This window comes from Podarcis melisellensis (genome assembly GCF_964234715.1).
Source record: "Podarcis melisellensis genome assembly, chromosome: 10".
Classification (NCBI taxonomy): Eukaryota; Metazoa; Chordata; class Lepidosauria; order Squamata; family Lacertidae; genus Podarcis; species Podarcis melisellensis.
The window spans coordinates 69,838,446-69,865,490 of record NC_138542.1 but is presented as its reverse complement, the minus strand read 5'-3'; the positions used below and the strand labels follow the sequence as shown (position 1 = coordinate 69,865,490).

Below are 27,045 nucleotides of genomic sequence, written 5' to 3'. Positions count from 1 at the left end.
TAACAGGAACGACATGGGTCCAAGGTCCAAACCAGAGCTGCTGTGGGCACACCAGCCTTCTACATCCCGCTTGGTGTCCACCAACACCCTGTCCCTTCTTTATTTTAAAATGTTTTTAATTGAAGCAATTTTTGGCTTTGCAGGAGGGGTTGTTTTGGTTTGTGGCGGGGAAGAGTCCAGTTTTGGAGTAAGGCCTACTTTTTGTCTGTTTTGTTTGTTTGTTTGTTGGGGGGGTGTACTTGTTTTGCCTAGGTACCTACAGGACCGCCTCTCCTGCTATGCCCCGTGGAGGACCTTAAGGTCCACAAATGGCAACACCTTGGAGGTCCCAAGTCACAAGGTGGTTAGATTGGTCTCAACTAGGGCCAGGGCCTTTTCAGTACTGGCCCCGACTTGGTGGGATGCTCTGTCACAAGAGACTAGGGCCCTGAGGGACTTGACATCTTTCCGCAGGGCCTGCAAGACAGAGCTGTTCCACCAGGCCTTTGGCCAAGGCACAGTCTATGGTAATCCTCATAGAACTCTAGCCCAATGGCTGCCATTAATTTGATTCAGAATTGATTTTAGTATTAATTTATTGTGATTTTATGTAAACCGCTCTGAGCCTGGCTTCGGAGGGAAGGGTGGGATATAAATAAAATTATTATTATGTATTATTATTATTTCAGGGGGAGGGGTCCGAGCACTACCAGTTTTTCTTCCATGGAATGGGTATTTCACAGGGCCCACAACAGTTTCTGAGCTCTCCGAATGTCTGCCCAGCACACAAAAAGGTTGGGAAACTCTGGTGTGGACCTGCTTTTACGAAGATGCCATGCGGGCCAATGGCCCTGAGCCTGCCAATGCATATCTAGCCTTCTTTTGGCAAAGGTTCAGAGGTTTACAGAGATGGAATGGTTTTCCCCCCCACCCCATACAGGTTCCATCAGAATTAAAGAGCAATCCCCGGTGGACTGTACCACTGACATCAAACGAGGAAGACGGTGCTGAGATATGTGTAATATTTCTTTCCCAGATCTCCGGAAATCATTTCAAAGGGTATCTCAACCCCATCAAAATCGAGATGCCGGTGCTGTTAATCTTCCACACTGCTCAGGACAAGTTATCAACATGTGCTGTATCAGGCTGATGCACAAGGTTTGACTCTGCTCTAAACGTTGCTGTCATTGACAAATGGGATGCCGCAGCTCGTTAATCACGAGAGATTGTCAAGCCCTTTGAATGAGAAGTGGGTCCACCTCACAAAAATTGCATCCAGATTCCAAAGGAAAGCAGGCGCTCAAAAGCCACCCTTTCCCCTTTGCATCTTTAGATGATCCCCCCCCCCCCGTGTGCATTGGTACCCAAACACCTGGGCATTCCAAGGCCCAGCTGAGAACTTCTTGAGGTGAGCAAAGAATCACAGAATCATAGAGTTGGAAGGGACACTGAGGCAGTGGCGTAGTGTGGGGGTGCAGGGGGGACCGGGCACAACATCTGGGGGGGCGCGCTCGCACTTGCAGCTCTCTGCCCCTACCTGGCTCACTCACTCTCTCTCACTGCAGTGCTGGCTGTGCGAATCCGATCCGAGCCGCCGGGTCGCCGCCCACTGTGGAGGGGGTGGGTGCCAGGCGTGCGGTGCAGAGAGAGAGAGCAAGGGACTATCTGGGGGAGGGACAGTGCAGCGGCCGCCCAGCGCAGCGCTGAGCGCGGGAGAGAACCACACCAGACCAGCCCAGGCAGCAGCAAGAAGAAGCTGGCAGCGGCGGCAGGTTGGGGGTCAGGGGGCGCAAATTACTTGCCTTGCCCCGGGTGCTGACAACCCACGCTATGCCACTGCACTGAGGTCCATCTAGTCCAACCCCCTGCAATGCAGGATTCTCAACTAGATCATCCATGACAAGCGGTCATGTAACCTCTGCTTAAAAACCTCCAAGGAAGGACAGTCCACCACCTTTCGTGGGAATCTGTTCCACTGAAGAACATCTCGTACCATCAGAAAGTTCTTCCTAATGTTCAGTCAGAAATCCCTTTGGGACCCAAGGTCTCCTTTCTGTGGTTCTGATATGGGGTATTTGCTGACACAAAATATCATAAAATGCAATAAATCTGCCAGCAAACCAAACGTTGACCCTGCACCATCTTGGCAAAACAATATAGACCAAGGTTTCCCAAACTTTGGTGTCCAGCTGTTGTTGGCACTACAACTCCCATCATCCCTAGCTAGCAGGACCAGTGGACAGGGATGATGGGATTTGTAGTCTGAAAAACAGCTGGACACCCTGATATAGACGCAGCCCAGCAGCAATACATAGCTTTCCACTCATAGAACGGTTATCTACCTTCTTCCTTTGTACCTCCTTTATGTTGACTGTGACGTACCTGCACAGGGTTGTTTATCAAATTAAGCACTCTGAGGAGAGGCAGGGATTCAAAATATTCCAGTTCACCCAGCTCAGCCACCTAGATAGGAAACAGGAAAATATAGCATTTACTCGAAAAGGCACAGAACCTCCCCTGGCAGCCTCAAATGGAACCCTGAAAAAGCTCTTCTGAATGCCCAAACTGGCCCTTTCACTGCCTTTGCACGGTTGCCATGTCATGAGATATCATACAAACTTGCAAAGGAGGCCATCTTCAGTGCAAACTGAAACTGTCCAAACAGTATCTTAAGAAGTGTGCATGCACACGAAAGCTCATACCAATAAATAACTTAGTTGGTCTCTAAGGTGCTACTGGAAGGATTTTTTTATTTTGTCCAAACAATAGTGTGCAAGATCTTACCTGGTTATCTTCTAGGTTGATTTCCTCAAGCAGGTTGTGCTCCTCCAGACCTTCCAAACTGCTGATCTGATTGTCAGACAAGTCCAACTTCTGCAGAACTTTCAGTTCTTCCAAGCCAACAGCCTTCGCTATCTGGTTTGATTTCTGCAAAAGTAATCGGAAGCTTAGGGAGCCCTTGAGAAAAGGAATTATGAACACACGACTATCCCTTGGGCAAAGCGCTGTCTCTAAGGCTGACTGACTCACTCTGCAATCTCCTTCACATGTGCTTTGAGGGGATCACTTAATTTCTCTACACCTGGACCTGGTTCAGACACTCCAGGGCCAGCAAGATATTCTGCATAAGGAGAAGTGAGCCAGGTTGCAGCCTCAGGTAGAAAATGCTGGGGCGTCAGCAGCTCCCTCCCTTGTACCCAGCCAGACCCATCATTTTGAAATCATTTTTCCTGTACTGTCATTTAATTCAATTTTAATTTAAGATCTGATTACATTTTACTTTTGTTCTTTTACTCCTCAGTTCCCTCTCGATTTTCTACCTTCAGTTACTAGTCCTACTTAAAACTGGAGTTTCTGGTATGAGGGTTAGTTTGCTTGTTAACCTAGAAGCAATATTTATATACCGTCGTATCGTGAAAATATATCACAGCCATTTGCAATAAAACTGTACAGTAAAATGGTTTGGTTTTTTTAAAGATGGCAATTAACCATTGCTGAAAGATGTGTTCTTAATTGCCTGCATAGGCATGGTAGAATAGAAGCTTTCAGCGGGGGTTTTAAAGTTGGCACAGAAGGTGCCTGCTGAATCTCCAGTGGCAGAGAGTTCCATAGGACTGGGCTAATGAAACTAAAAGTTTGGTTTCTTGTTATTGTCAAATGAACCTCTCCAAGCTGGGTTGAGTCGCATCCCCCCAGCCCCGTCTCTTAGATTGTTTTCATCCTACATCCAGCACCATAACCCGCATATCTGCATCTAATATTTTATCAATAGTTCCAACCCCGACGGTGCAGGGCACTTTGGGAAGGGGGAAAGATGGGAAACACGAGAGTGGGAACTACAGACTAGGAAAGGTACACAGGATCAAAGGGCTGGGAGGGGGAGTTCGCCTCTGCCTCACATAAAGCCCTTCTAGAAGTACAGAAGGAAGTAGCAAAAGAGGGGGTCTTTTCAGTAGTGGCTCCCTGGCTGGAGAGGCTCATCTGGCACCTGCATGAAAGAATGCACCCCTCGGGCTGAAAAAGGTCCCCCACCCCTACTCAAGAATTTCACAATGTCCCAATCACTGCATGCAACATGTCCAGCATCACCTTAAAGGTAAAGGGACCCCTGACCATTAGGTCCAGTCGTGACCGACTCTGGGGTTGCGGTGCTCATCTCGCTTTATTGGCCGAGGGAGCCGGCATACCGCTTCCGGGTCATGTGGCCAGCATGACTAAGCCGCTTCTGGCGAACCAGAGCAGTGCACGGAAATGCCATTTACCTTCCCGCTGGAGCGGTACCTAATTATCTACTTGCACTTTGATGTGCTTTCGAACTGCTAGGTTGGCAGGAGCAGGGACCGAGCAACGAGAGCTCACCCTGTCACGGGGATTCAAACCGCCGACCTTCTGATCGGCAAGTCCTAGGCTCTGTGGTTTAACCCACAGCACCACCCGCGTCCCACGAGCATCACAGTCCAGCATCATCTCACAACCCCAAAATTCTGCGACTCACCAGACAGAGTGTTTTGATGGGCAGGTTTTTCAGGCCATTGATGGCTGTGATCTTGTTGTCTGCCAGGCTCAGGTAGGTCAGGCACTGGCAATTCTCAAGGCCCTGGATCTCCTCAATTTCATTATCTGTGCATCAGCATCAAGACTTAAGGAACAAGAAGGTGCAAGAAGGTGTCTTTGGAAAACATCCAGGCTATGGAACAAGAATTAGAGAGTTTCTCTATTCCTGGGGATCCACGGTTCGACTGCTGCTACCTGGTCTGGGAGGCACAGTTTCTACTCCTGCTAACTTCCCAGTTCTCCTTTTCTCTAGGTGGGAAGACCCAGAGCTCAGAGTCAAAGCACACACTTTGATTCTAAGAAACAGAGCAACCATAACTCAGTGGTGGAGCACCCACTTGGAGTGCAGAAGGTCTCAAGATTCAGCTCCTGGTATCTCCAGGAAGGGCTGGGAGAGAACCCCACCTGAAATTCTGGAGAGCTGCTGCCTGTCTGTGTGAGAAGCACTGACCTAGATGGACCAGAAATCTGACTCAGGATAAGGCAGCTTCTTATGGCTTCAGTTAAGAGGGTTGGTTCTGTTCTCAATGCAAGCTAAACAAGGGCTTTTACAACAGAGATGAAGGGAAAGAGCAACAACACCTTTGCTGGTGTCTGGAGAGCATCATGGCCAGTGTTGGCTCTCATTTTAATATCTAACCTGCACAACTGAAGCTCTTTTCAATCTCTGTGCCCCACTCTCTCCATCATGGTCCTATCGCCCAAGTGAAGCTTTCTTATGTGGGGTGCACAGAATCTTTTCTTAGCTCAGTATGTCGCAATCTTCCTTTTGCTCCGCAGACATCATGGCTGATTTGGCCACATTGCCGGAGACAATACAAATGAGCGAAGCAGAGATAGCCCGGTGCTCGCCGCATGCAAAGCAATTCCTTTCTCTCCCGCCCCTCGCCCAACCCCACACATCCTCTTTCTATTCAGAGGAGCAATAATCAGCCTTGGCCCGCATTTCACTCTTGTCACATTATTTCTGCTTCTGCTATGGGAAATTATAATTGCAAAGGGAGCAAGTTGCTAGGCCACCAGCTGACAAGAGCGATGTCACCCGAACACCTTGTGAAACACACAAATAATGTAACCTGAACAGCCAAGACTGAGCTCTGTATTGCCAAGCTGGAAAAAAAAACCCAGCTGAAATGGAACCTGACGGGCATGATATTCTGCTCAATAGTGTGCAAGCTGGCAGGATGAGGGCCGGCGCTGGAGGCAAGAGGGTAGGCAGAAAAGAGCAGCAACAGGTGGCCACCACTGCCTTGAAAGAGGGCAACCTTCCTTTTCCAAAAAGCCTCTTAAGTGGAGATCTGTATCCCAGTCTGAGTCTGTGCTGAATCTGAAATTGTTTTTTTACATATGAATTGTCTGGACTTGTTTTTAATTGTCTTCGCCGCTGATGCTTTTATTGCAAAATCGCTTTGAGACATTTCATGGGAAGTGATTCATAAATGGAATCAAACACATAAATCTGGCATATTCATTGAGCTCAGCCTTTCCCATAGCTCTTAGCCATGTTAAGCTTGCTGATCAGCTGCTTGGAATGGGGGGGGGCAAGTAACAGGGGACGGCTCTTTTGTTCACGCTCTGCTTCTTAGGGGCTACCCAGAAAAATTGGTGGTCCTCTGTTGGAAACAGGACACTGGGCTGGATGGACAGCTGTGGCCTGCTTCCTTTGAAGAAGAGCCATTTTAGATCTTATTCCCCTTTTTTCTTCGAAAATGTGCAGCCACAATTCTGCGGTTGCCAACGGTCCAGGGAGATATGCTTGCCTTGGCCTATCTAGTGGAGTGCAAGTCAAGCCAAAGCTCCTTGCCAACACCCCCAGCCTGACATTATCTAGCAAGGCAAGGGTCCCAGCCCTTTGGGCAGATCAAGTTGAGCACAGAATTTTACAGTCTGAAAGATGGGACTGTGATCTGAATGGGAAAGGGAGACAATCCTATATCTCCACCATCAATCGAGGAGTAAAGCAGATTGGCCATGGAAGGCCATGAGTCCCTTTGCTTGTTGGGATGTCACATGGGAATAAAAGAAGAGGCAGGTCTGGGGGTTGGCCCAGCTAGGCAGCCACCGAGGGCACAGACCTCAGAGGGCAGCAGAACTGACCTTTGAGGGATATCGTTTTACAAAGATCAGTTTTTGTTGCATCTTATGAATTTCTGATATTTGCCTCTGAGTTTACATACTGAAGAATTTCGTCATTTTTGAAGCAATTCATACAAAGGCATCTGTTTTTGAAAACTGCAGTGAGTGATTTGGGAGCTGGGGGGCAAGTAGTTTGCCTTGCCTGGAGCACAAAATAGCCTGGCGCCAGCACTGAGTAAAGGTCCATTGGTAGCGCATGAGACTCTTAATCCCAGGGTTGTGAATTCGAGCCCCGCGTTGGGCAAACGCCCCTCCCAACACTTATGATTCTTTGAGGTAGTCAGATAAGGGTGGGTGAGAGAGACAGACAGACGGACAAAGAGACAAAGAGAATGAATATAGGTTGACAGGAGCTATTCCAGCAACTTGTATGAGCCACAAGGATATCCTTAGGACCTGAATGATCAGCACATTTGAGGTTATGAAGGAATCCCATCCACCCCCACCCCAGATGTTCTCCTTTAGTACATTGCTTGGCTTCACTTCTTGAGCCACGTGAAGTTGAGGCCTCCAGCACTCTGCTGGAAGGGCAATTGCATGAGGGAGTGGGCAGTTGGCCAGGGCACAGTCTTGCCCTACTAGACAGCTCCCTTGCTACCACATCGTAGAAATTCTTGCAGTTGGACAGTTTTGAAGATGGCCCTAAGGCTGCCTTGGGCACTGTTTCCACCAAATTCATTTCAAAGACCAGGGAAGCAAGAGTTAAAGCACCAGTGTTTTGTATCCAGGTGATGCAGAGAGACCAGCAGGCTTGTTTATCCTTTTTCTCTAAGCCCCCTGGGAGAGAGAATGACTCAGGGCCAGCCTCCCTGGGGAAGACGAACATCTTCTTAGCAAGCATTCCGCATACTGATATTAGAAGTACTCGGGTTTCACAAGTCAATATTCTTTTGCTCTACAGCTCCCACCCCTCTCTTTTGGTTATGTGCCCAATAAGTCACTTCTCCTTTGTCCAGAATCACAATGACCAAGATCAACTGTGTGTGTGTGTGTGTAGAAGAGAGATAGAAAATGAACCTATTTGCAACAGATTAGGATAGTACATGATTCTGAATTATCATATTTTTTGCACCATAACACTCACTTTTTTCCTCCTAGAAAGTAAGGGGAAATGTCTGTGCGTCTTATGGAGGGAATGCCTATAGGTGGCATGCCTACGGATTTTCCTCCTCTAAAAACTACGTGCGTGTTATGGTCGGGTGCGTGTTATAGAGCGAAAAATACGGTACCTTTTTGGGAAACCTCCCACTAAAGCAAGGCATCCCCTGCCCACTCCAGATATCCAGTTTATCCAAGGGCACAACAATATCGCCCCAAAGGAAACTTCAGCTGGCCAGGCTCACTATCTGGGTAATTCAAGAGAGATACAGTTCAACTCACCACGATTTCTCTTACACTGAATATATACAAGAAGAATATTGCAATCTTGTTGCCTTTGGAATCTGCTGTTGTTGCATTTTACTGGAGTAAAATGAGAAAAATGCATTTAGCGTATGATGCTCTATCATTCCATCTTAATATTAAATTGCATCCTGGACCGAACTCGATCACAGAATGAAGATTAGTGTGTTTGTTTAAAAGCCCCCAGGGTTGACCTTCCAACACTCCGCCATATCCCACTTCTCTCCAGAATTTCTCTTTCGCTCCCAAAAGGATACCGTCAAGTATGAGCTTCTTAAGTGACTGGTAGGCAGAAAGATCTTGCATCGATTGGATCTTGTTGTGCGAAAAATCTGCTACCTGGAGGTGGGGTGGGAGAATACATAAAGATACCATCACAGGGTCTGTTTTTGTATGTTTGTTCTTTCTACGGAAAAGAAAGGTCTTCTGTTTGAATTGGACACACGGATGGAGCACAAACATGGGGTGTGCATGTGTTTAGAGCAGCCTGCGTTTAACCACTTGCTTGGTCGTCATTGGCGATGAGGCTTTAGCAGACGTATGTCTGAAATTGCCTGTAGGTGAACGATCAGGCTTGCAAATCGGGGGAAGAGCGCTTGGCTTTACCAGCCTGACTTGCTTCTGTGCTGGCAGTGGGGGAAGTGGCTTGTGGAAGTGGCATCACTTCCCCTGTGGCTGGTACAGAAGTTGATCAGGCTCCACCACTGCTCTGCAGCCACTGAGGAATCAGGCTGACAAAGTGGAGAGGCTGCTCGGCTTCACCAGCCAGTTAGCTGACAGGGCTGGCAAAGCAGCATGTTCTGTCTGTCTTTGCACAGGGCAGCCCAGTTGGCTCCGGCGCCAAAGTGCTGCCTGATGCAGCTCCAAACACACCCGTTACAGGACCCAGAAGCACCCTGTGCAAAAGAAGGCAGTGGGTATGCCTGGAGCTTGTACAGGAAAGGAAGAAAAGGGATCCTTTCCTATACCACAGCCTTGTAAAAGGGATGGGGAAGAGATGAGAAGAGTGACCATGGGGAAGAAAAAAGGCAGCAGGGGAAGCTTAACAACAGCTGTGCTTCTTCCAACCTGGAAATTCGTTCACTAGGCTGCTAGCAGCAATTTCTTTGCAGACTAGCAATTTCTGGGGGCTTAGTAACAAGGCCTGTTTAGAGACAACCAAAATATTTTGCAAGACAGCACTTTGGAAATTTTCTAGCACTGTTTTGCTCCACTTGCACACATCTATGTTGAACCAGGAGCTTCAGCATGCATGCTGGAGCACCAATAAACACGCACACAGAGTTCTCCATGCCCTCCACGCTGTGACAGGTTCTGAAAGGAACCCCTGAGATGTGCCTTCAAAGGAAGAGAGCAAACAAAGCATCTTTTCCTGCCAAATTCAGCTACTAAAGACTGTTGCCACAAGATCACCACTATCTCGACATCAGTTTCATTTCTTTTATATGCCTCCATGCTCTGTGTCAATCTCCTCTGCTCTCTACCAGCTTGAGGCCCCAAAGAAATTTTGGATCACAACTCCCTCTAAAGATGGCATTCTTTGCTCCCAACACATTTTGAATCTAAAAATACCTTTGCAGTGTTGGCTTAAAATTGCATCGGACAACCAGGCGATTCAAGGAAAAACCTTACATTGGGACCAGAGGCAGAACAATACCATTGGTGCTGAAAGAAAGTTGAGAGAAAACTGGAGGCTCAACTCCATACTGGCTCAATTGGCTGAAGATTTCCAAGAAATGGCAAATGAAATCATTCCTTTCCTTACTTGCTTAGAATCTGGTTGGCTGGCCAGCTGCACTGAGGAGACCTGAACTCAAACAGAATCCACAAAATTCTTACTTGAAGATTCTTGGGTGGTTTGAAGTCAAAGTATGTGGTTAGTTCATTATGGGAAACGTTCAGGTCCAACAAGTAAGGCATGTAACTCACACATGAAATATCTGGAAACGAAAGAACACGGGGCAGGGGGTAGAAGTAAGAAAAATGCATGGACGCAGAAATTGGATGTCAGGGCTGTGTGGACTCAGAGCTATGAAAAAAATACCTACTCTGCTATTAAGAGAATAATGTCATACGCCCAGGATACATATGCAAAATGAGTCAATTTGCAGGATTTTCCCCATTTTGCATATGTTATCCTGTGGTATTTCAACACAATACATGTTCCTGCTCTGCTAACCATGAGGTGGTGGGGCAGGGAGAGACAAGAATCTCAAAAACACTGCTTGATGATGACTGGAAGTGTTATTCAGCAATTCTGGTTTATTTCACAAAATGCTGTCCCCACGTGCATAAGTTTGTCTTTGCAAAAAATATGAGCTAGAAACTACTTCTTCCTTCCCTTTTAAAAAGGAGACTGCGATTCTTAGGGAGTTGAACACAATTGGCAGATTCCATACCTTGCAGGTTTCCTGCGCACTCACAGGCCTCTGTACAGACCATTCCCTCTTATGGGCTCAGGACTTCGCCCATCCCTCCTTACATCCTTTGCAGGGACCACTCCTATTTTCATTCCAAGCCACGTTGTAATATTATCATTCTCATTGTTTTCTCCTCCTTTCTTCTTGATTTCCTTATACCCAAAAGAGCTTTACAGCCAAGAGACTTACAAAAGTGGCAGCTACGTACCATCAATTTTATTGTAAGAAAGATCTAGCTTCTCAAGGTGGACGTATCTGCAGAGAATGCTAATGTCACTTAATTTGCGGTCCTGTGGGAAGAAAACAGGGGAAAGGAGTTAGCATGTGAAACCCTGCACTTGCCTTCTCTTTCAAGAAGACACCAAGGAACAGTTCTGAAAATGAGGTTCTTCATTAACCCCCTAAAGTCTTTCCGAAAAGAATTCATCCCCTTGAGTCCCATTTGGTCACCATCCTCTCCCCCACTGGGGCAAATTAACAACCTAATGTTCAAGTTCCAATAACGTATGGTATATGGGAGCATGTCTGTGTCCAGGTACGGGGAGCCTGGATACACCAACAGAATCCCCAACTTGTCTTCATGACCCCACACCAGATGCAGACACTCCAGTCCATGTCTTATGTGAAGAGGTTTCCTTGTGCAGGAGAGTTAACTTCTGTGAACTTCTATTTGCATCCTTCCTTTTCAATCAGAGTCCTCAAAGCGGCTGACAACAGTTACCAAACACAACAGATACCTCCAAAACAATGTGGTCAAAACCCAAAACCACCAGCCCCACCCACTGTAGCAGGTCCTGGTGCTGCCTTTGCTTGTCTCCCTCCCCCTCTCCTCCCTACCCAAATAATACATTGCCTCTACCCTAAGAGGCAGTATGACACAGGTGGCGCTGTGGTCTAAACCACTGAGCCCCTTGGGCTTGCTGATCAGAAGGTCGGCGGTTCGAATCCCCGTGACGGGGTGAGCTCCCGTTGCTCGGTCCCTGCTCCTGCCAACCTAGCAGTTCAAAAGCACGTCAAAGTGCAAGTAGATAAATAGGTACCGCTCCGGCGGGAAGGTAAACGGTGTTTCCGTGCGCTGCTCTGGTTCGCCAGAAGCGTCTTAGTCATGCTGGCCACATGACCCGGAAGCTGTACACCGGCTCCCTCGGCCAATAAAGCGAGATGAGTGCCGCGACCCCAGAGTCGTACGCGACTGGACATAATGGTCAGGGCCCCCTTTACCTTTTAAGAGGCAGTATGCCTCTGAACACCAGCAGATGGGGATCAAGAGTAAGAGAAATTATAAGATAAGTAACTATAAGGACCTAACAGAAGCAGAAGACATCAAGAAGAGGTGGCAAGAATACACAGAGGAACTATCCCACAAAGAAATGGATGTCTCGTATACCCCACGTAGTGTGGTTGCTGACCTTGAGCCAGACATCCTGGAGAGTAAAGTCAAATGGGCCTTAGAAAGCACTGCTAATAACAAGACCAGTGGAAGTGATGATATTCCAGCTGAACTATTTAAATTTTTAAAAGATGATGCTGTTAAGGTGCTGCACTCAATATGCCAGCAAATTTGGAAAACTCAGCAGTGGCCAGAGGATTGGAGAAGATCAGTCTACATCCCAATCCCAAAGAAGGGCAGTGCCAAAGAATGCTCCAACTACCGCACAATTGCACTCATTTCACACTCTAGCAAGGTTATGCTTAAAATTCTACAAGGCAGGCTTAAGCAGTATGTGGACCAAGAACTCCCAGAAGTGCAAGCTGGATTTCGAAGGGGCAGAGGAACCAGAGACCAAATTGCAAACATGCGCTGGATTATGGAGAAAGCTAGAGAGTTCCAGAAAGACATCTACTTCTGCTTCATTGACTATGCAAAAGCCTTTGACTGTGTCGACCACAGCAAACTATGGCAAGTTCTTAAAGAAATGGGAGTGCCTGATCACCTCATCTGTCTCCTGAGAAATCTCCATGTGGGACAAGAAGCTACAGTTAGAACTGGATATGGAACAACTGATTGGTTCAAAATTGGGAAAGGAGTATGACAAGGCTGTATATTGTCTCCCTGCTTATTTAACTTATATGCAGAATTCATCATGCGAAAGGCTGGGCTGGATGAATCCCAAGCCGGAATTAAGATTGCCGGAAGAAATATCAACAACCTCAGATATGCAGATGACACAAATTTGATGGCAGAAAGTGAGGAGGAATTAAAGAACCTTTTAACGAGGGTGAAAGAGGAGAGTGCAAAATGTGGTCTGAAGCTCAACATCAAAAAAACTAAGATCATGGCCACTGGTCCCATCACCTCCTGGCAAATAGAAGGGGAAGAAATGGCGGCAGTGAGAGATTTTACTTTCTTGGGCTCCATGATCGCTGCAGATGGGGGTGGAGACAGCAGTCTCCCAAGCCTGCTCCTTGGGAGAAAAGCAACGACAAACCTGGACAGCATCTTAAAAAGCAGAGACATCACCTTGCCAACAAAGGTCCATATAATTAAAGCTATGGTTTTCCTAGTAGTGATGTATGGAAGTGAGAGCTGGACCATAAAGAAGGCTGATCGCCGAAGAATGGATGCTTTTGAATTCTGGTGCTGGAGGAGACTCTTGAGAGTCCCATGGACTGCAAGAAGATCAAACCTCTCCATTCTGAAGGAAATCAGCCCTGAGTGCTCACTGGAAGGACAGATCCTGAAGCTGAGGCTCCAATACTTTGGCCACCTCATGAGAAGAGAAGACTCCCTGGAAAAGACCCTGATGCTGGGAAAGATGGAGGGCACAAGAAGAAGGGGACGGTGGAGGACGAGATGGTGGGACAGTGTTCTCGAAGCTACAAACATGAGTCTGACCAAACTGCGGGAGGCAGTGGAAGACAGGAGTGCCTGGTCCATGGGGTCACGAAGAGTGGACACGACTAAACGATGACGAACTATACAACCTTTAAAAGGCATCTGGAAATTTTTAATGTTTGATGTTTTATTATGTTTCTGTATATGATGGAAGCTGCCCAGAGTGGCTAGGGTGACCCAGTCAGATGGGTGGCGTATAAGTATGATGATGATGGTGAAGAGAGGGCTACTGAGTGCATCCCCTGCTTGTGGCTTCCCAGAGACATCTGGTTGGCCACTCGGAGAACAGGATGCTGGATCAAATGCACTACTGGCCTGATGAAGCAGGCTCTTCTGTTACATTCTCAATTTGATCTGGAATCAGCTGGACATCATTTATTTAAGAATTCTAACTTGCCATTTGGGGGTGCCTTGCCTTCATAAGACAGTTTACAAAAAAAACAAAGCACATAGCATAATAATAAATAATGAGGCTGCTGAATGAGATACTACTACTACTACTACTTTATTATTTATACCCCGCCCATCTGGCTAAGTTTCCCCAGCCACTCTGTGTTGGGATTTGCAGGATACTGGATAAGCCTGCAGGCTTCAGGATTATGCAATACTCTGCTGGGTCAGAGTGACTCAGCAGGAGTGTAATTGGCTATCACCTGTTTTAAAAGGAAAGCCTGTGTAACAGTGGGTGTGGTTGGTGTGGTGGTTGTCCTGTATGGTGGTTGTGCTGTAGAGCTGTGGTGGAGGAGAGTATTCGTTTGTAAGTACTCTGTATGGACTGTTTCTTTTGTATATGCCTGTGTAAATAGCTCACATTAAAAGAGACTGCACTGGAAAACCCTGGAACTCTTAGCGTCTCTGCTGAAAGCTGTCGCGTAGAATACGCGACAGGGTTATGGGCCCAGCACGCTTCCGCTGCGCAAGAGTACAGGTGGCAGGTATCTAGCCGTGGGTGCTGGAGGTGAGCTGCAGGGATGGAGCAGTCCAGAACTGGCGTGTTGCTGGAGAAGCTGACGGCCACTAACTACAGCATCTGGTCGGTCCGCATGCAACACTTCCTCAAGCGTGAGGGCCTGTGGAAGGTGGTGGAAACTCCACCGCAGCCCCCTGAGTGGGATGAGGACGACGACGAAAAGCTGGCACTAGCAGAGGCCCAGCTAGAAAAGGATGAGAAAGCTTTGGCTACAATCATCCTTGGAGTGGACGACAGCCAGCTAGTCTACGTAGCTGATAAGGTGACGGCAAGTGAGGCATAGAATGCGCTCAAGGCTGTCCATGTGCGAGAGACAGCTGGCTCACTGATAACACTGACCAGGAGACTGTACCGGTGTCGGAAGAAACCGGGGGACTCCCTGGTAAACCACCTAAAATTCCTAACAGGCTGTTTCCAGGAGCTAGCCTTAAGAGGGAGGCCTGTGGGGGAAGAGGACAAAGTCTTTATAGTCCTGAGTTCCCTTGATGACAGCTATGATATGCTAGTCAACTCCCTCGAGTCTGTAGAGACTGATAAGCTGACTCTGGAATACGTTACCGGACGGTTGTATGCAGAGGAGGACAGGCGTGCAGAGTGAAAGATGACCTCAGCCCAGCTGTTGGAGCATCCCAGAGGGAACAACAGCCGGGAAGAGCAGAGGTGTCGGGAGCCGGAGAAACAGCCAGGAGGAGCTGCTGCAGACCAGCCGGTGGTCAACAAAGTAAAAAGGTGTTTTTGCTGCAACTCCAGTGGACATCTGCTGCGGGACTGCCCGAGAAAACAACAAAAACAGCAGAAGCACAAGAGGCAGCAGAGAGAGTCTACCGCTTGGGTGTCTGCAGATGGTCAAGAAAATGAAGAGCTGTGGGTTCTGGACAGTGGAGCTTCTCAAACCTTTGGTAAAAGAAAAGGACTGCTAACTGATGCTAGGGCTTCAAACAAAAAACATGTAAGTCTTGCTACGGGCCAGAAAGCTAATGTGGTTTGTGAGGGGGAGGATGTGTTCCCACAGCTGGGACACACCCAATTGAGTGTTAAAAACAATACAGCATTAAATATTAAAAACTTCCGTTAACAGGGCTGCTTTCAGATGTCTTTCAAAAATAGGATAGCTGCTTATTTCCCTGACATCTGATGGGAGGGCGTTCTACAGGGCGGGCACCACCACCGAGAAGGCCCTCTGCCTGGTTCCCTATAACCTCACTTTTCGCAATGAGGGAACCGCCAGAAGGCCCTCGGAGCTGGATCTCAGTGTCCGGGCAGAACGATGGGGGTGGAGATGCTCCTTCAGGTATACAGGGCCAAGGCCATTTAGGGCTTTCAAGGTCAGCACCAACACTTTGAATTGTGTCCAGAAATGTACTGGGAGCCAACGCAGATTTCTCATTGCCATGTGTCAGACTGAAACATTATTATTGTTTTATGCAGCTGGGCAAAACATTTCCTAGTTATTTAATTCTTTCCACTTATGAACTGCTTCCTATAAAACGCCTCAAAGCAACCAAAGCCCTGCCTTTGGGACAAGGTTGGACACTCTTTCCACCCAACCATGCAATCGTTTCAAAATCAGAACAGTTTCAAGTAACATTGGTCCTTTGGAGCAGCTGAATTCTAGTGGGCAGAGGGGATTTCTTAATGCAGCATTAGACCTAATGCCTCAAATATCACATATACAATAGGGGTAGAAGCACATGATCATGAACTCAAGCAAAAGGTAATCAGCCCAGCTAGTAAGGCCAAGTTAAGGATTCAGGTGGGAGAGGATGTAGCTTAACCACAAAACTATTTGCTATTAACTCACCGAAAGTGACAGATCAAGGTAGACATGCTCTGTGCCTGGGGCTGAACGCCCCAATTTTTGCAGAGCTTCAGCAGTCATTTCTTCAGTCAGCACACCATCAAATTCCTCCTAAGAGAGAGAAAGGGAGAGTTTTGGTTGGGCTAAAATAATCAAAGCTGGACAACCTCCCTAAAGAGGTATGGCCAACTGTGAGAGAAGATTAGGGCTCCAGCTGGGTCCTTTCCCCAGAGGAACATGACAAATACCTTTGCTCAATCAGTGCAAAATAAACAGAGGGCTACAGACTAGAGGTGTCAGGAGCGCATTTCCATTTTCGGGAAACCTGCCATTTGGCAATTAGCTTATATATCTGGGTTTCTAACACTGGTTCCAAGTGAGGCACGCAGCAGCCTCAGCGCTGGCTTGTAAGGCCGCTGACCAGGCAAAAGTGATGAGCTGCAGCCCAGGAGAGAAGAGGATCCAATGCCATGGGTGAGGTAAGGTTGCAGCCTTTACTAGGGAATGTTGCCATCATTGGGCTACAACCCAGAAACTGGGAGGATAGCAAATATTTTATTTTTATCTATGATAATTAGTAAGGTAAAGGGACCCCTGACCATTAGGTCCAGTCGTGACCAACTCTGGGGTTGCGGCACTCATCTCACTTTATTGGCCAAGGGAGCCGGCGTACAACTGCCAGGTCATGTGGCCAGCATAACTAAGCCGCTTCTGGCAAACCAGAGCAGTGCACGGAAACGCCGTTTACCTTCCCGCCAGAGCAGTACCTATTTATCTACTTGCACTTTGACGTGCTTTCGAACTGCTAGGTTGGCAGGAGCTGGGACTGAACAACGGGAGCTCACCCCGTCGCGGGGATTCGAACCGCCGACCTTCTGATCAGCAAGTTCTAGGCTCTGTGGTTTAACCCACAGCAGGTCATCTTATTTATATAATAAAAGCGTTAGATCAAAATGGATGGCATGAGGCCCCAGGCATCCCCCACCAAGTCGTTGATCATTTCCACACATTTAGGTAGGTGCAACAGCACAAAAGTGGTTGGTACGCTAAGAACATTATTTTGCCACACAGATGCTCAATAAAATCCTGGTTCCAGTAACCACCCGCCTTGCCTCTTCTGGGGCCCTGGGATGCAGCTGGATGATGTAACGCATGAAACAAGAGCTATACTGGCATTGCTAGGTCCTCGCCTGAAGCCTTCAGTGTAGAGGTAGGATACCTTAGCATACCGACAGGTGGACGCTCCATCTGGCAATCCTCGTGAGAATGAATGTTTCGTTTTATATAAGCTTTAGTGGTTAATTTAACAATTGTATTAAGCTGTAAAAACAAATAGCCGCCATAAATGTATTTTTAATCTTCTATTGGAAGCTGCCCAGAGTGGCTGGGGAAACCCAGCCAGATGGGCGGAGTAGAAGTAAATTATTATTATTATTATTATTATTATTATTATTATTATTATTATTATTAAGGCCAGATCAATGCTCCATCTAGATCAGTGGCTCTCTGGGTTCCCAGGCTGCACAGCCATTCCCAGTCCTACCTGGAGATGCCATTGGGAACAGAATCTTGAGCCTTCTGCATGCCAAACAGGTGCTCAACCACTGAGCTATGGCTCTTCCCAATCAGAAACACGGGAAACTGTCTTAAACTGAAGCAGACGATTGCTCCATCCAGCTCAGTACTGCCTACACTGACTGGCAGCGGCTCTCCAGAGTTCCAGACATGGCTCTTCCCCAGTCCTGCTGGGCGATGCTGCTGGGGAATGAACCTGGGACCTTCTGCCTGCAAAGCCTGGGGAAGCTGAGTGGGTAGAGCATGAGACTCTTAATCTCTGAGTTGTGGGTTCGAGTCCTGTGTTGGCCAAAAGATTCCTGTATTGCAGGGGGATGGACAGGATGACCCTCGTGGTCCCTTCCAACCCTGATTGGCAATGGAAGGGCGCCTTGGGGGTGAAGTCAAACTCAAACCATGGACAGTTACAGCCTCTGCAGAGACAGATATGGGAGAGACATGTTTTGTTGCAGCTGGGGCAGATGAAGACGTCTGGTTGTGCTGCTACAGATGCACCACGGCGTTCCTTCTCTCTGCACTCCTCCCAGTGGCTCCTTTCCAACTCTGTTTCTATGTTTCTGCCCCCTGAGATACATGGGCTCTTCTCCCAAATGGGATCAGGAGGAGAAGCTGCCTTAAAGGTAAAGGTAAAGGGACCCCTGACCATTAGGTCCAGTCGTGGCCGGCTCTGGGGTTGCGGCGCTCACCTCGCTTTACTGGCCAAGGGAGCCAGCATACAGCTTCCGGGTCATGTGGCCAGCAGGACTAAGCCACTTCTGGCGAACCAGAGCAGCGCACGGAAACACCGTTTACCTTCCCGCCAGAGCGGTACCTATTTATCTACTTGCACTTTGACGTGCTTTCGAACTGCTAGGTTGGCAGGAGCAGGGACCGAACAACGGGAGCTCACCCCATTGCGGGGATTCGAACCGCCGACCTTCTGATCGGCAAGTCCTAGGCTCTGTGGTTGAACCCACAGCGCCACCTGAAAGCTTCAGATTGGTCCTTCTAGCTCAGTGTTTTCTACACAGACTGGCAGCAGCTCTCTAAGATTTCTCGGGGCACTACCCTGGGGGTTTCTGCTTTTTTGTAAATTGCTTTGCAAACGCGCCGTACAAATGTTATGGAGTAAATAAACAAACAAATAAACAAAAGATGTATTGTCTTTAACACTCTATTGGAAGCCGCCCAGAGTGGCTGGGGAAACTCAGCCAGATGGGCGGGGTATAAATAATAAATTATTATTATTATTATTATTATTATTATTATTATTATTACTACTACTACTACTACTGCTACTACAACAAAGGACGCCCCCCCATAACCCAAATCTTCCCGTAATCATTCGAGTAGCGCGAACTCTTCCACTCCAGCATGCAAATAAGCCTCCCGTATTTCTCCCTCTAGGCGCGCCTCCCCAGAGGGGCACTCCCGTATTTCTCCCTCTAGGCGCGCCTCCCCAGAGGGGCACTCCCGTATTTCTCCCTCTAGGCGCGCCTCTCGAGAGGGGCACTCCTGTATTTCTCCCTATAGGTGCGGGGTCGCCGTTCCCGTAATTATCCAAATAGCACGTCGACTCATCCCCCCCCTCCTCGTGGAAAGAAGGGTCGCGCGCTCCCGTAATTCTCCTTGTAGGGGCGCCCTCCCCAAACGAACCCGTGCCCGTAGTTCGCCGAGTAGCGCCCCCTCCCTTTATAGACAGGTGCCAACCCAGGTTAGGGGCGGCGAACCCCCCCCCCTGCACCCACCTCCATGGGCTCGGGCTCCGGTTCGGACTCGGTGGACTCCTCTTCCTCGACGGCGAGCTCCTCCTCGTCCTCCTGGTTGAACGAGGAGTTGCCTTCCAGGCCTTCGGTGGCGATGCCCCTGGGGAAGCGCTCGTCGAAGCGGCTGAGGAGGAGCGAGAAGGTGACGGACGGCGAGGTCGCCCAGGAGCGCAGCCCGCCCGAGCGGGCGTCATCGCCGCTGTGCGCGCTCCGGATGGCGCTGCGCCCGTAGAAAGGCGAGCGGGAATGCATGTCGGCCGAGGGGGTCCTTCGTGGGGGTCTCGGTCTCTCTTTCTCTCAGGGGAAAAAAGGCCGCCTGGGAGACGCCATCTTGTGTCCCTGCCGTTGCCCGGCAACAAGGCGGAAAAGGGCGGGGAAGCGGCGCAAGGCCCGCCGGGAGTTGTAGTCGCCTTCCTCGCGCGAAAACGGCGCCCGGGAAGCCCGCGCGCGGTGCATCGCGGGAAGTGTAGTTCGGCCTGTCAGAAAAGAAATGAGCGCGCGGCGTTCGAAATGGTGGCTTATTTATTTATTGCCACGAAATATATCTCTCTAAATGGTTCCTTATTTATTTCCACACACACAAAAACAGCCGCTCCTTTGCAATGGAAACCTCGACGAGGTTTACAGAAAGAATAAAAGCCATTAGATCATAAGGGATTTACAAACGTTTAAAATAGGACCAGAACTAACGAACTCACCCCCCTCTTTTATTCTTATTGTTAATTATCTTTACCACACTAAGCTGTACTACAAAAGTAAGGCGGATACATCATTTCCTATCTGTAATAACTAATAATTTTGGCATATTTACACTTTGAAACATTTTTGGTATTCAGAAATGTTTATCTGAATGCTTTCATTGCTTTGCTATTTTTGTTTCCCCTAACTGTTGCATGTCATAGGCCCTAATGTAAGCAGAGATGTCTCTCAATGCTACCGTGTTAAATTGAATAAAAACTAGGTTACAAATAACAGCAACACCCCAAATGTAGGGCTGCCCAAACACCCAGAATTTCCGGGACACACATGGAATCCGCATCAGTGTCCAAAAGGAAATTGGGAAAACAGCCCATGGCAACCCATGTCGGTTCCGTTGTTTTCGCTGAAAGCTGAAAAAAGTTTTTTAAAATTGCCGAAAAAGCTCAACAACTTTTGTGTCTAGATTTTAACTTTTTTAAATATGACAACCCTACCAAAAGTAGCATAGATAGGTGTGTAAAATGTAAATGCCCCTGAAACAGTATTTCAGGATTCAGATTACATTACAGATATTTATGTGTGTGTATACATATATACACAGTGCTTTTTTCTGGGGGGTTGCAGGGGAACATATAGCCCTAAACATTTTGTGAATCTTTGTACTTTTATCCATTTAATGTATTTTTCCTGATTTGAACTATAAAATGGTGATTTTCTGGAGTCAAAATGGGAGTACTCCTAAACATTTTTTTAGAAAAACAAAGCACTGCACAGACATATATATTCCACAAGTTGGATTAAGTTGATTGAACATTATATTTGATCCTCTATAATATCAAATTTTCTCTGTACAGAGTTCATTGTTTTCGATAACCTATAATCGCACCAAATGACTTCATTAATTAGATGCACATTTATCTTATTTTTACCATTGTAAACCGCATTGATATATTGCTGCATTGCAGCAGTATGTAAACAAACAAAGCAATCAATCAATCAATCTAACTTTTTAATTAATCCTATTTTCCCTTTAAAAAGGCCAGACTATTTTATATGTGGTTGGAACTGAGTTAAGTCAATGATAAGCTAAAAACCCAAATTAAAGCGCATGCATTTTTAGAAGTTAAAGGTGTTTTTAAGCTACAGCCAGAAACATCCTCCCCGTCCTCTTACATTCTGCCTTAAGACTCCCTCCAAATGGAGACATACTTACTTACTCAACTTATTTATTTTCTATATTGCCAAGGTTCACGGGGTACTTTACAATATAAAAAAACAAAATACATACCATTGTAACCAACAGAAACAACAACCCCCCATAAACATAGATTTATTGTTATTTGTTAAATTTCATGGCATGACCATCAGCCAAATTGTCCCCCGCTTTGGCTCAGTGTACAGCCAATAGCCTAAGAAAGAGCTCTGTGGAACCCAGAAGACTGCACACTGTTTTTGTGATGCTTTCCTTGGCTTTATGTAAGAGTGTCCATCCATTCCCCCATCAGGACCAGCCCAATACATTTTAGCACCTGAGATGAACCACAAAATGGCGCCCTACTCCTACCCAAGGAAGAAGGAATGAAGATAGATATCAGAAACGTTAATAAAGATCTACATTGAGATCTACTGCCCTTGTGGATTCTGCCGCCTGAGGCTGTCGCCTCACCTTGCTTCATGGGTGGGCCGGCCCTGCCTCCCCTGCTATTCAAACCACAAAGAAGAATACAAAAGACAAGGAGCAGGGTCCCCAAACAGGTCCAGCCGGTCTGCAAGGTGTCCGTGGATTTGTAGCTGAAGATGGGAGACACCATTCATTGTACTGAAGGTTCGTGTTGATTTTGGCTTGCATTTTTACAGCTTCTTTTTGTTGGGATACTGCCAGGAAGACAAAGGCCATCATGGCCCCACGCCGTCTCCGTTGCGATCCATCGACCTCTGTAGTAACGCAGTATCAGTCAATTAGCGACACGAGCCTCAGAAATAACATGCCACATTCCAAGGCTGGTGCACGCTCTTTCAGCAGAGTTCGTACAACGAAAGATGCACTCAGGAGAGCATTATTTACAACTTTATTCAGCGTTGGTCAGAACAAAGAAAAACATGACTGCCTGCTTCGATGTCCAGTCGCAGAGAGAAAAACAAAAGCTTCATAGACAAAACAGAAACATCCTGTGAACAGGAAATACGCAGGCTGTGACACAACAACCTGCTCCCTTCTTAAGGTGGAACGGAAATATCCTAACACTTTTATGTCTTATGTTGCATTGTATTCTATTAGGTTTCGGCAGAAGAGTCAGAGGGACAGATCCAAATGAGGGGCTTCTTTGCACAGGAGCTCCCTGCTGCAAATGATTTTGCAAAGGGATTCTAGTTGTTCATAGTGGTTAAGTCTGTCAGTGGCCACGACTCACAATGGCAAGTGGCAGTAGGGGAGCACAGGACGAAGTGGTGTGTGAAACTGCAGTCTCTTTCTGGGAGCCTCCTAAACCCTGACTCCAGCTCCCGTTTTCTCAATTGCAAAATAAATACAGCAAACACATGTGAAGAGTAAATGAATGAAAGATAAGATTCATAGGAAGCTGCCTTTATACTGAATCAGACCTTTGGGTCCATCTAGTTCTGTATTGTCCACACTGGCCGGCAGCAGCTCCCCAGGGTTTCAGTCCTACCTAGAGAAGATCCCAGGACTGAACCTTTGAGTAAACAAACCAACCCATGTGTTGCAAAATATGACCCTGCAATATCAATATCAACATGATGGCCAGAAACAATTGCAGTACAGTGGTACCTCGGGTTATATACACTTCAGGTTACAGACGCTTCAGGTTACAGACTCCGCTAACCCAGAAATAGTACCTCAGGTTAAGAACTTTGCTTCAGGATGAGAACAGAAATTGTGCTCCAGTGGCGCGGCAGCAGCGGGAGGCCCCATTAGCTAAAGTGGTGCTTCAGGTTAAGAACAGTTTCAGGTTAAGAACGGACCTCCAGAACGAGTTAAGTACTTAACTCTATGGAATAATGCAAAACATCAAAACTATTGAACTGAAGTCTCTGAAATCCTTGAATAAGTCACAGTGCCAGACTTTGCCCAGCAGAGATCAAGCTTGTGAAGCTTTGTATAATCGGCAAATGTCCAATTCTGATGTCCAGCTCTGAACTCTGCTGAACAGTGTTTCCGGATAGCAACTACTGTTTCGTTCAGTTCTTCATCAGCCAATTAGTTCAACAAACACACATATGTAGAAAGATGTATAATTTCTTCATTAACTGAAAATAAAATATTCCAACGATGACCAGCATGTACATAACAATAACATAAAATAGCGTGGAAATTATAAACTGTAACATAAAAAGGTTACATACCCAATCTTTTTTCCAACTGATATAATATACATGAGAATGAAAAATACTCTGGAGCAGTGCTCATGCGATTATGAAGTCACTGCTGTTGTTGTTTAGTCGTGTCCGACTCTTCATGTCCCCATGGACCAGAGCACGCCAGGCACTCCTGTCTTCCACTGCCTCCTGCAGTTTGGTCAAACTCATGTTGGTAGCTTCGAGAACACTGTCCCACCATCTCGTCCTCTGTCGTCCCTGTCTCCTTGTGCCCTCCATCTTTCCCGACATCAGGGTCTTTTCCAGGGAGTCTTCTCTTCTCATGAGGTGGCCAAAGTCTTGGAGCCTCAGCTTCAGAATCTGTCCTTCCAGTGAGCACTCAGGGCTGATTTCCTTCAGAATGGAGAGGTTTGATCTTCTTGCAGTCCATGGGACTCTCAAGAGTCTCCTCCAGCACCAGAATTCAAAAGCACCCATTCTTTATGGTCCAGTTCTCACTTCCATACATCACTGCTGGGATAACCATGGCTTGAACTATACGGAGCTTTGTCCGCAAGGTGATGTCTCTGCTTTTTAAGATGCTGTCTAGGTTTGTCATTGCTAGTCACTGTTACTAACAACATTTTTTGAAATATATATATAGGAGCCCCAGGTGATACTGATAACAAGAAGACCGAGCTTAAAGCCACTAAGTTTTCTATACTGTAATTGTTTCTGGCCATTGTGTTGCTTTCGATATTGCTGAGGACTGAACTTTTGGCATGCCAGGCAGAGGCCCTACCGCTGACCTAAAACCCTTTTCCTGGTGGAAATTTCCAGCCTCTACTTCAGCCTGAAGTGCCACTGTCCAAGACCAGCTTTGCCACTTGATTTGGCTAGTCCTACAACAGATAGCTTTGGCATACTGAAATAACGGCTCACTGGAATGACACCACTTTCTTGCTTTGCTTCTTTTTTTGGGGGGGGGAGGGGGGAGTGAGATAGAAATCGGCCCCGGAGCCCAAACCAAACATTTCAAATTAAGCATTATTGCTCATTTAGAAACTTGGCACAGGTACTTCCTCATTTCTCTGCGCTCAACACTTGCGTCCAGCCTTCTCCGATTCTGCCGTGAGTCAATTTCAGCTGCTGAAAACAGCTTTATTCCTTCACAAGGTGCTGTTGCTTCCTAGAAGCACATCTCCAGTCTGGGGTGGGGGCTTTGCTTCATTAATTAAGACATTTCATACTAAATAAGAGGAGCCATCCTCAATCAGAACAAAGGTTGCTGTAGCTTAGCATCTCTGCCTTCCTGCAGAGAAAAGGTGGGAACGATCAGCTTCTAAGGTTGCTTCCCCCCAGCCACAGGTATTCAGAAGCGCACTGAATCTGATTCTGGAGCTAATACATTAGCTGTCACCGATACATGGCCTCCCTGAACTGATCTAACCCCCCTTTAAACCTATATGTTAGCAGGCACCACCATTTATCGTGGAACTGATTTCCATAAATGATTGGACTTCTGTAGTCGTCTTTGCTTTGATATTTCAGTATGTCTACAGAGCCAAGTTTTTCTTTGATGGGAAGAGCCGTATGGCGTGTCGTGATTAGTGTCAGACTAAGCGCGGGCGGCGCTGTGGGTTAAACCACAGAGCCTAGGACTTGCCGATCAGAAGGTCGGCGGTTCGAATCCCCACGACAGGGTGAGCTCCCGTTGCTCAGTCCCTGCTCCTGCCAACCTAGCAGTTCGAAAGCACGTCAAAGTGCAAGTAGATAAATAGGTACCGCTCTGGTGGGAAGGTAAACGGCGTTTCCGTGCGCTGCTCTGGTTCACCAGAAGCGGCTTAGTCATGCTGGCCACATGACCCGGAAGCTGTACGCCGGCTCCCTCGGCCAATAAAGCGAGATGAGCGCCGCAACCTCAGTCGGCCACAACTGGACCTAATGGTCAGGGGTCCCTTTACCTTTACCTTAAGATGAGCAGGAGGACTGGGCCCAGCCATGAAGTTTGCTGACTCTGATCCAGTCACTCTCAGGCTAACCTACTTTGCAGGACTGTTGTTGCTGTGAGAGATAGAACCACATATGCTACCCTGAAATCCCTGGAGGAATGCATGATGAAAATGTAATAAATAAAATCTACATTCCAGAGCTACTCTCAGGGGACATGTCAAATCCCATGTCTGGTTCCCATGTGTGGATTCTGATGCTCATTTTTGTAGTTAGTACCGTCTGTTATTTGTCAGTCAGCCCTAACAGTTTCCCTTTGGGGATCTACAAATCTTTGCTGCAAATTCCATTTCTCCCCCCTTTTTTTGACCGTTGATTGCTGCACTCGGGCTGTCTTTCTTCTTCTCTTTTCACTCTTCCTTCCACCTAGCAATCATAATGTCAGAATAATCTCTGATTGCTGCGCCCATCAGTTAAGAAGAAGAAGAAATTCTTATGGACATCATCCGCTGACTTTTATCTCTGTGCTTCAGGGAAATGTTATAACAACGGCAATAAAAGTCACCCAAACGACTTTCTTTCATTATCTCGCCGGCAATAAACGCGAAAGCCCCTTAATGAGAGTGACTCCTTTTCAACTAAGCACCCTTCTGTCTACTTCAGATGTTGCCTCAGGAAGACTTCTCATCCATATGTGTCTATCTAAGCAAGGAACTCTGGGAAATCTGGAGGGGATCTGGAACTTCAGGAGGAAAGAGGGGGTGAGGTATTAAAAGTTTTTGGTTTTTTTTTAAGAGCGAGCCAGCACACAGTATATGAGAAATCCTTGTTCCCTCTCAATTTTGAATATTTATTTTAATTATAAAAGTATTTCTATACTGCCATGCCATCAAATACCAGGGCGGTTTGCAGCATTAAAATATAAAGCACCATTAAAAACGATGCACATCATCATTCAAGTGACTGGCTCATCAGAAAATATTAAAGATCTACAAAGGCCAATTGGCATAAAAGGGCCTTTGAAAGCCAAAAGCCTGCTGGAGGCATAAAATGCCCAACTTCCAGGTGAGGCCAGCTGGGCCTCTGTATCAGAGGGCACTCTCTGCCTCAGGCACCCAAGGATTTCCCAAAATAATAAGAGTGGGCGGGATTCAATTGAGTTCTTCCTACTGCCCCCTTGCAACAACAACAGCAATTTATTATTTATACCCCGCCCATCTGGCTGGGCATCCCCAGCCACTCTGGGCGGCTTTCAACAAAATTGTAAAATACAATAATGCATCAAACATTAAAAGCTTCCCTGAACAGGGCTGCCTTCAGATGTCTTTTGAAAGTCTGGTAATTGTTCTTCTCTTTGACATCTGGTGGGAGGGTGTTCCACAGGGCGGGTGCCACCACTGAGAAGGCCCTCTGCCTGGTTCCCTGTAACTTGGCTTCTCGCAGTGAGGAAACTGCCAGAAGGCCCTCAACTCTGGACCTCAGTGTCCGGGCAGAACGATGGGGGCGGAGATGCTCCTTCAGTGAGAGTTCTGGTTTGCGAATGTTCTTTGGAACCCAAATGTCCGATGTGGCTTCCTATTGGCTGCAGGAGCTTCCGAACGTTTTTGGAAGTCAAATTTCCAAGGCACCACTGTAGTGGCCCTGTGCTGCTTCTCAGGTTGGGCTGG

At 47.2% G+C, this 27,045-nt stretch overlaps 1 protein-coding gene across 2 annotated transcripts in view; it reads right to left on the bottom strand.

Annotated features, from left to right (window-relative positions):
* The window catches only part of LRGUK (leucine rich repeats and guanylate kinase domain containing), a 60,062-nt gene extending 40,271 nt beyond the window's left edge, over positions 1-19,791 (bottom strand). For both annotated transcript variants that reach the window (XM_081926903.1, XM_081926904.1), the window contains exons 1-8: positions 19,397-19,791; positions 16,098-16,205; positions 10,699-10,780; positions 9,910-10,010; positions 8,328-8,409; positions 4,475-4,599; positions 2,764-2,907; positions 2,362-2,442 (exon numbers count right to left, since the gene is read on the bottom strand). In XM_081926903.1, the coding sequence (XP_081783029.1) occupies positions 2,362-2,442; positions 2,764-2,907; positions 4,475-4,599; positions 8,328-8,409; positions 9,910-10,010; positions 10,699-10,780; positions 16,098-16,205; positions 19,397-19,666 (993 nt within the window). In that variant the 5' untranslated portion in view covers positions 19,667-19,791. The remainder of the gene's footprint in view (positions 1-2,361; positions 2,443-2,763; positions 2,908-4,474; positions 4,600-8,327; positions 8,410-9,909; positions 10,011-10,698; positions 10,781-16,097; positions 16,206-19,396) is intronic.
* Between the last annotated feature and the right edge of the window lie 7,254 nt (positions 19,792-27,045).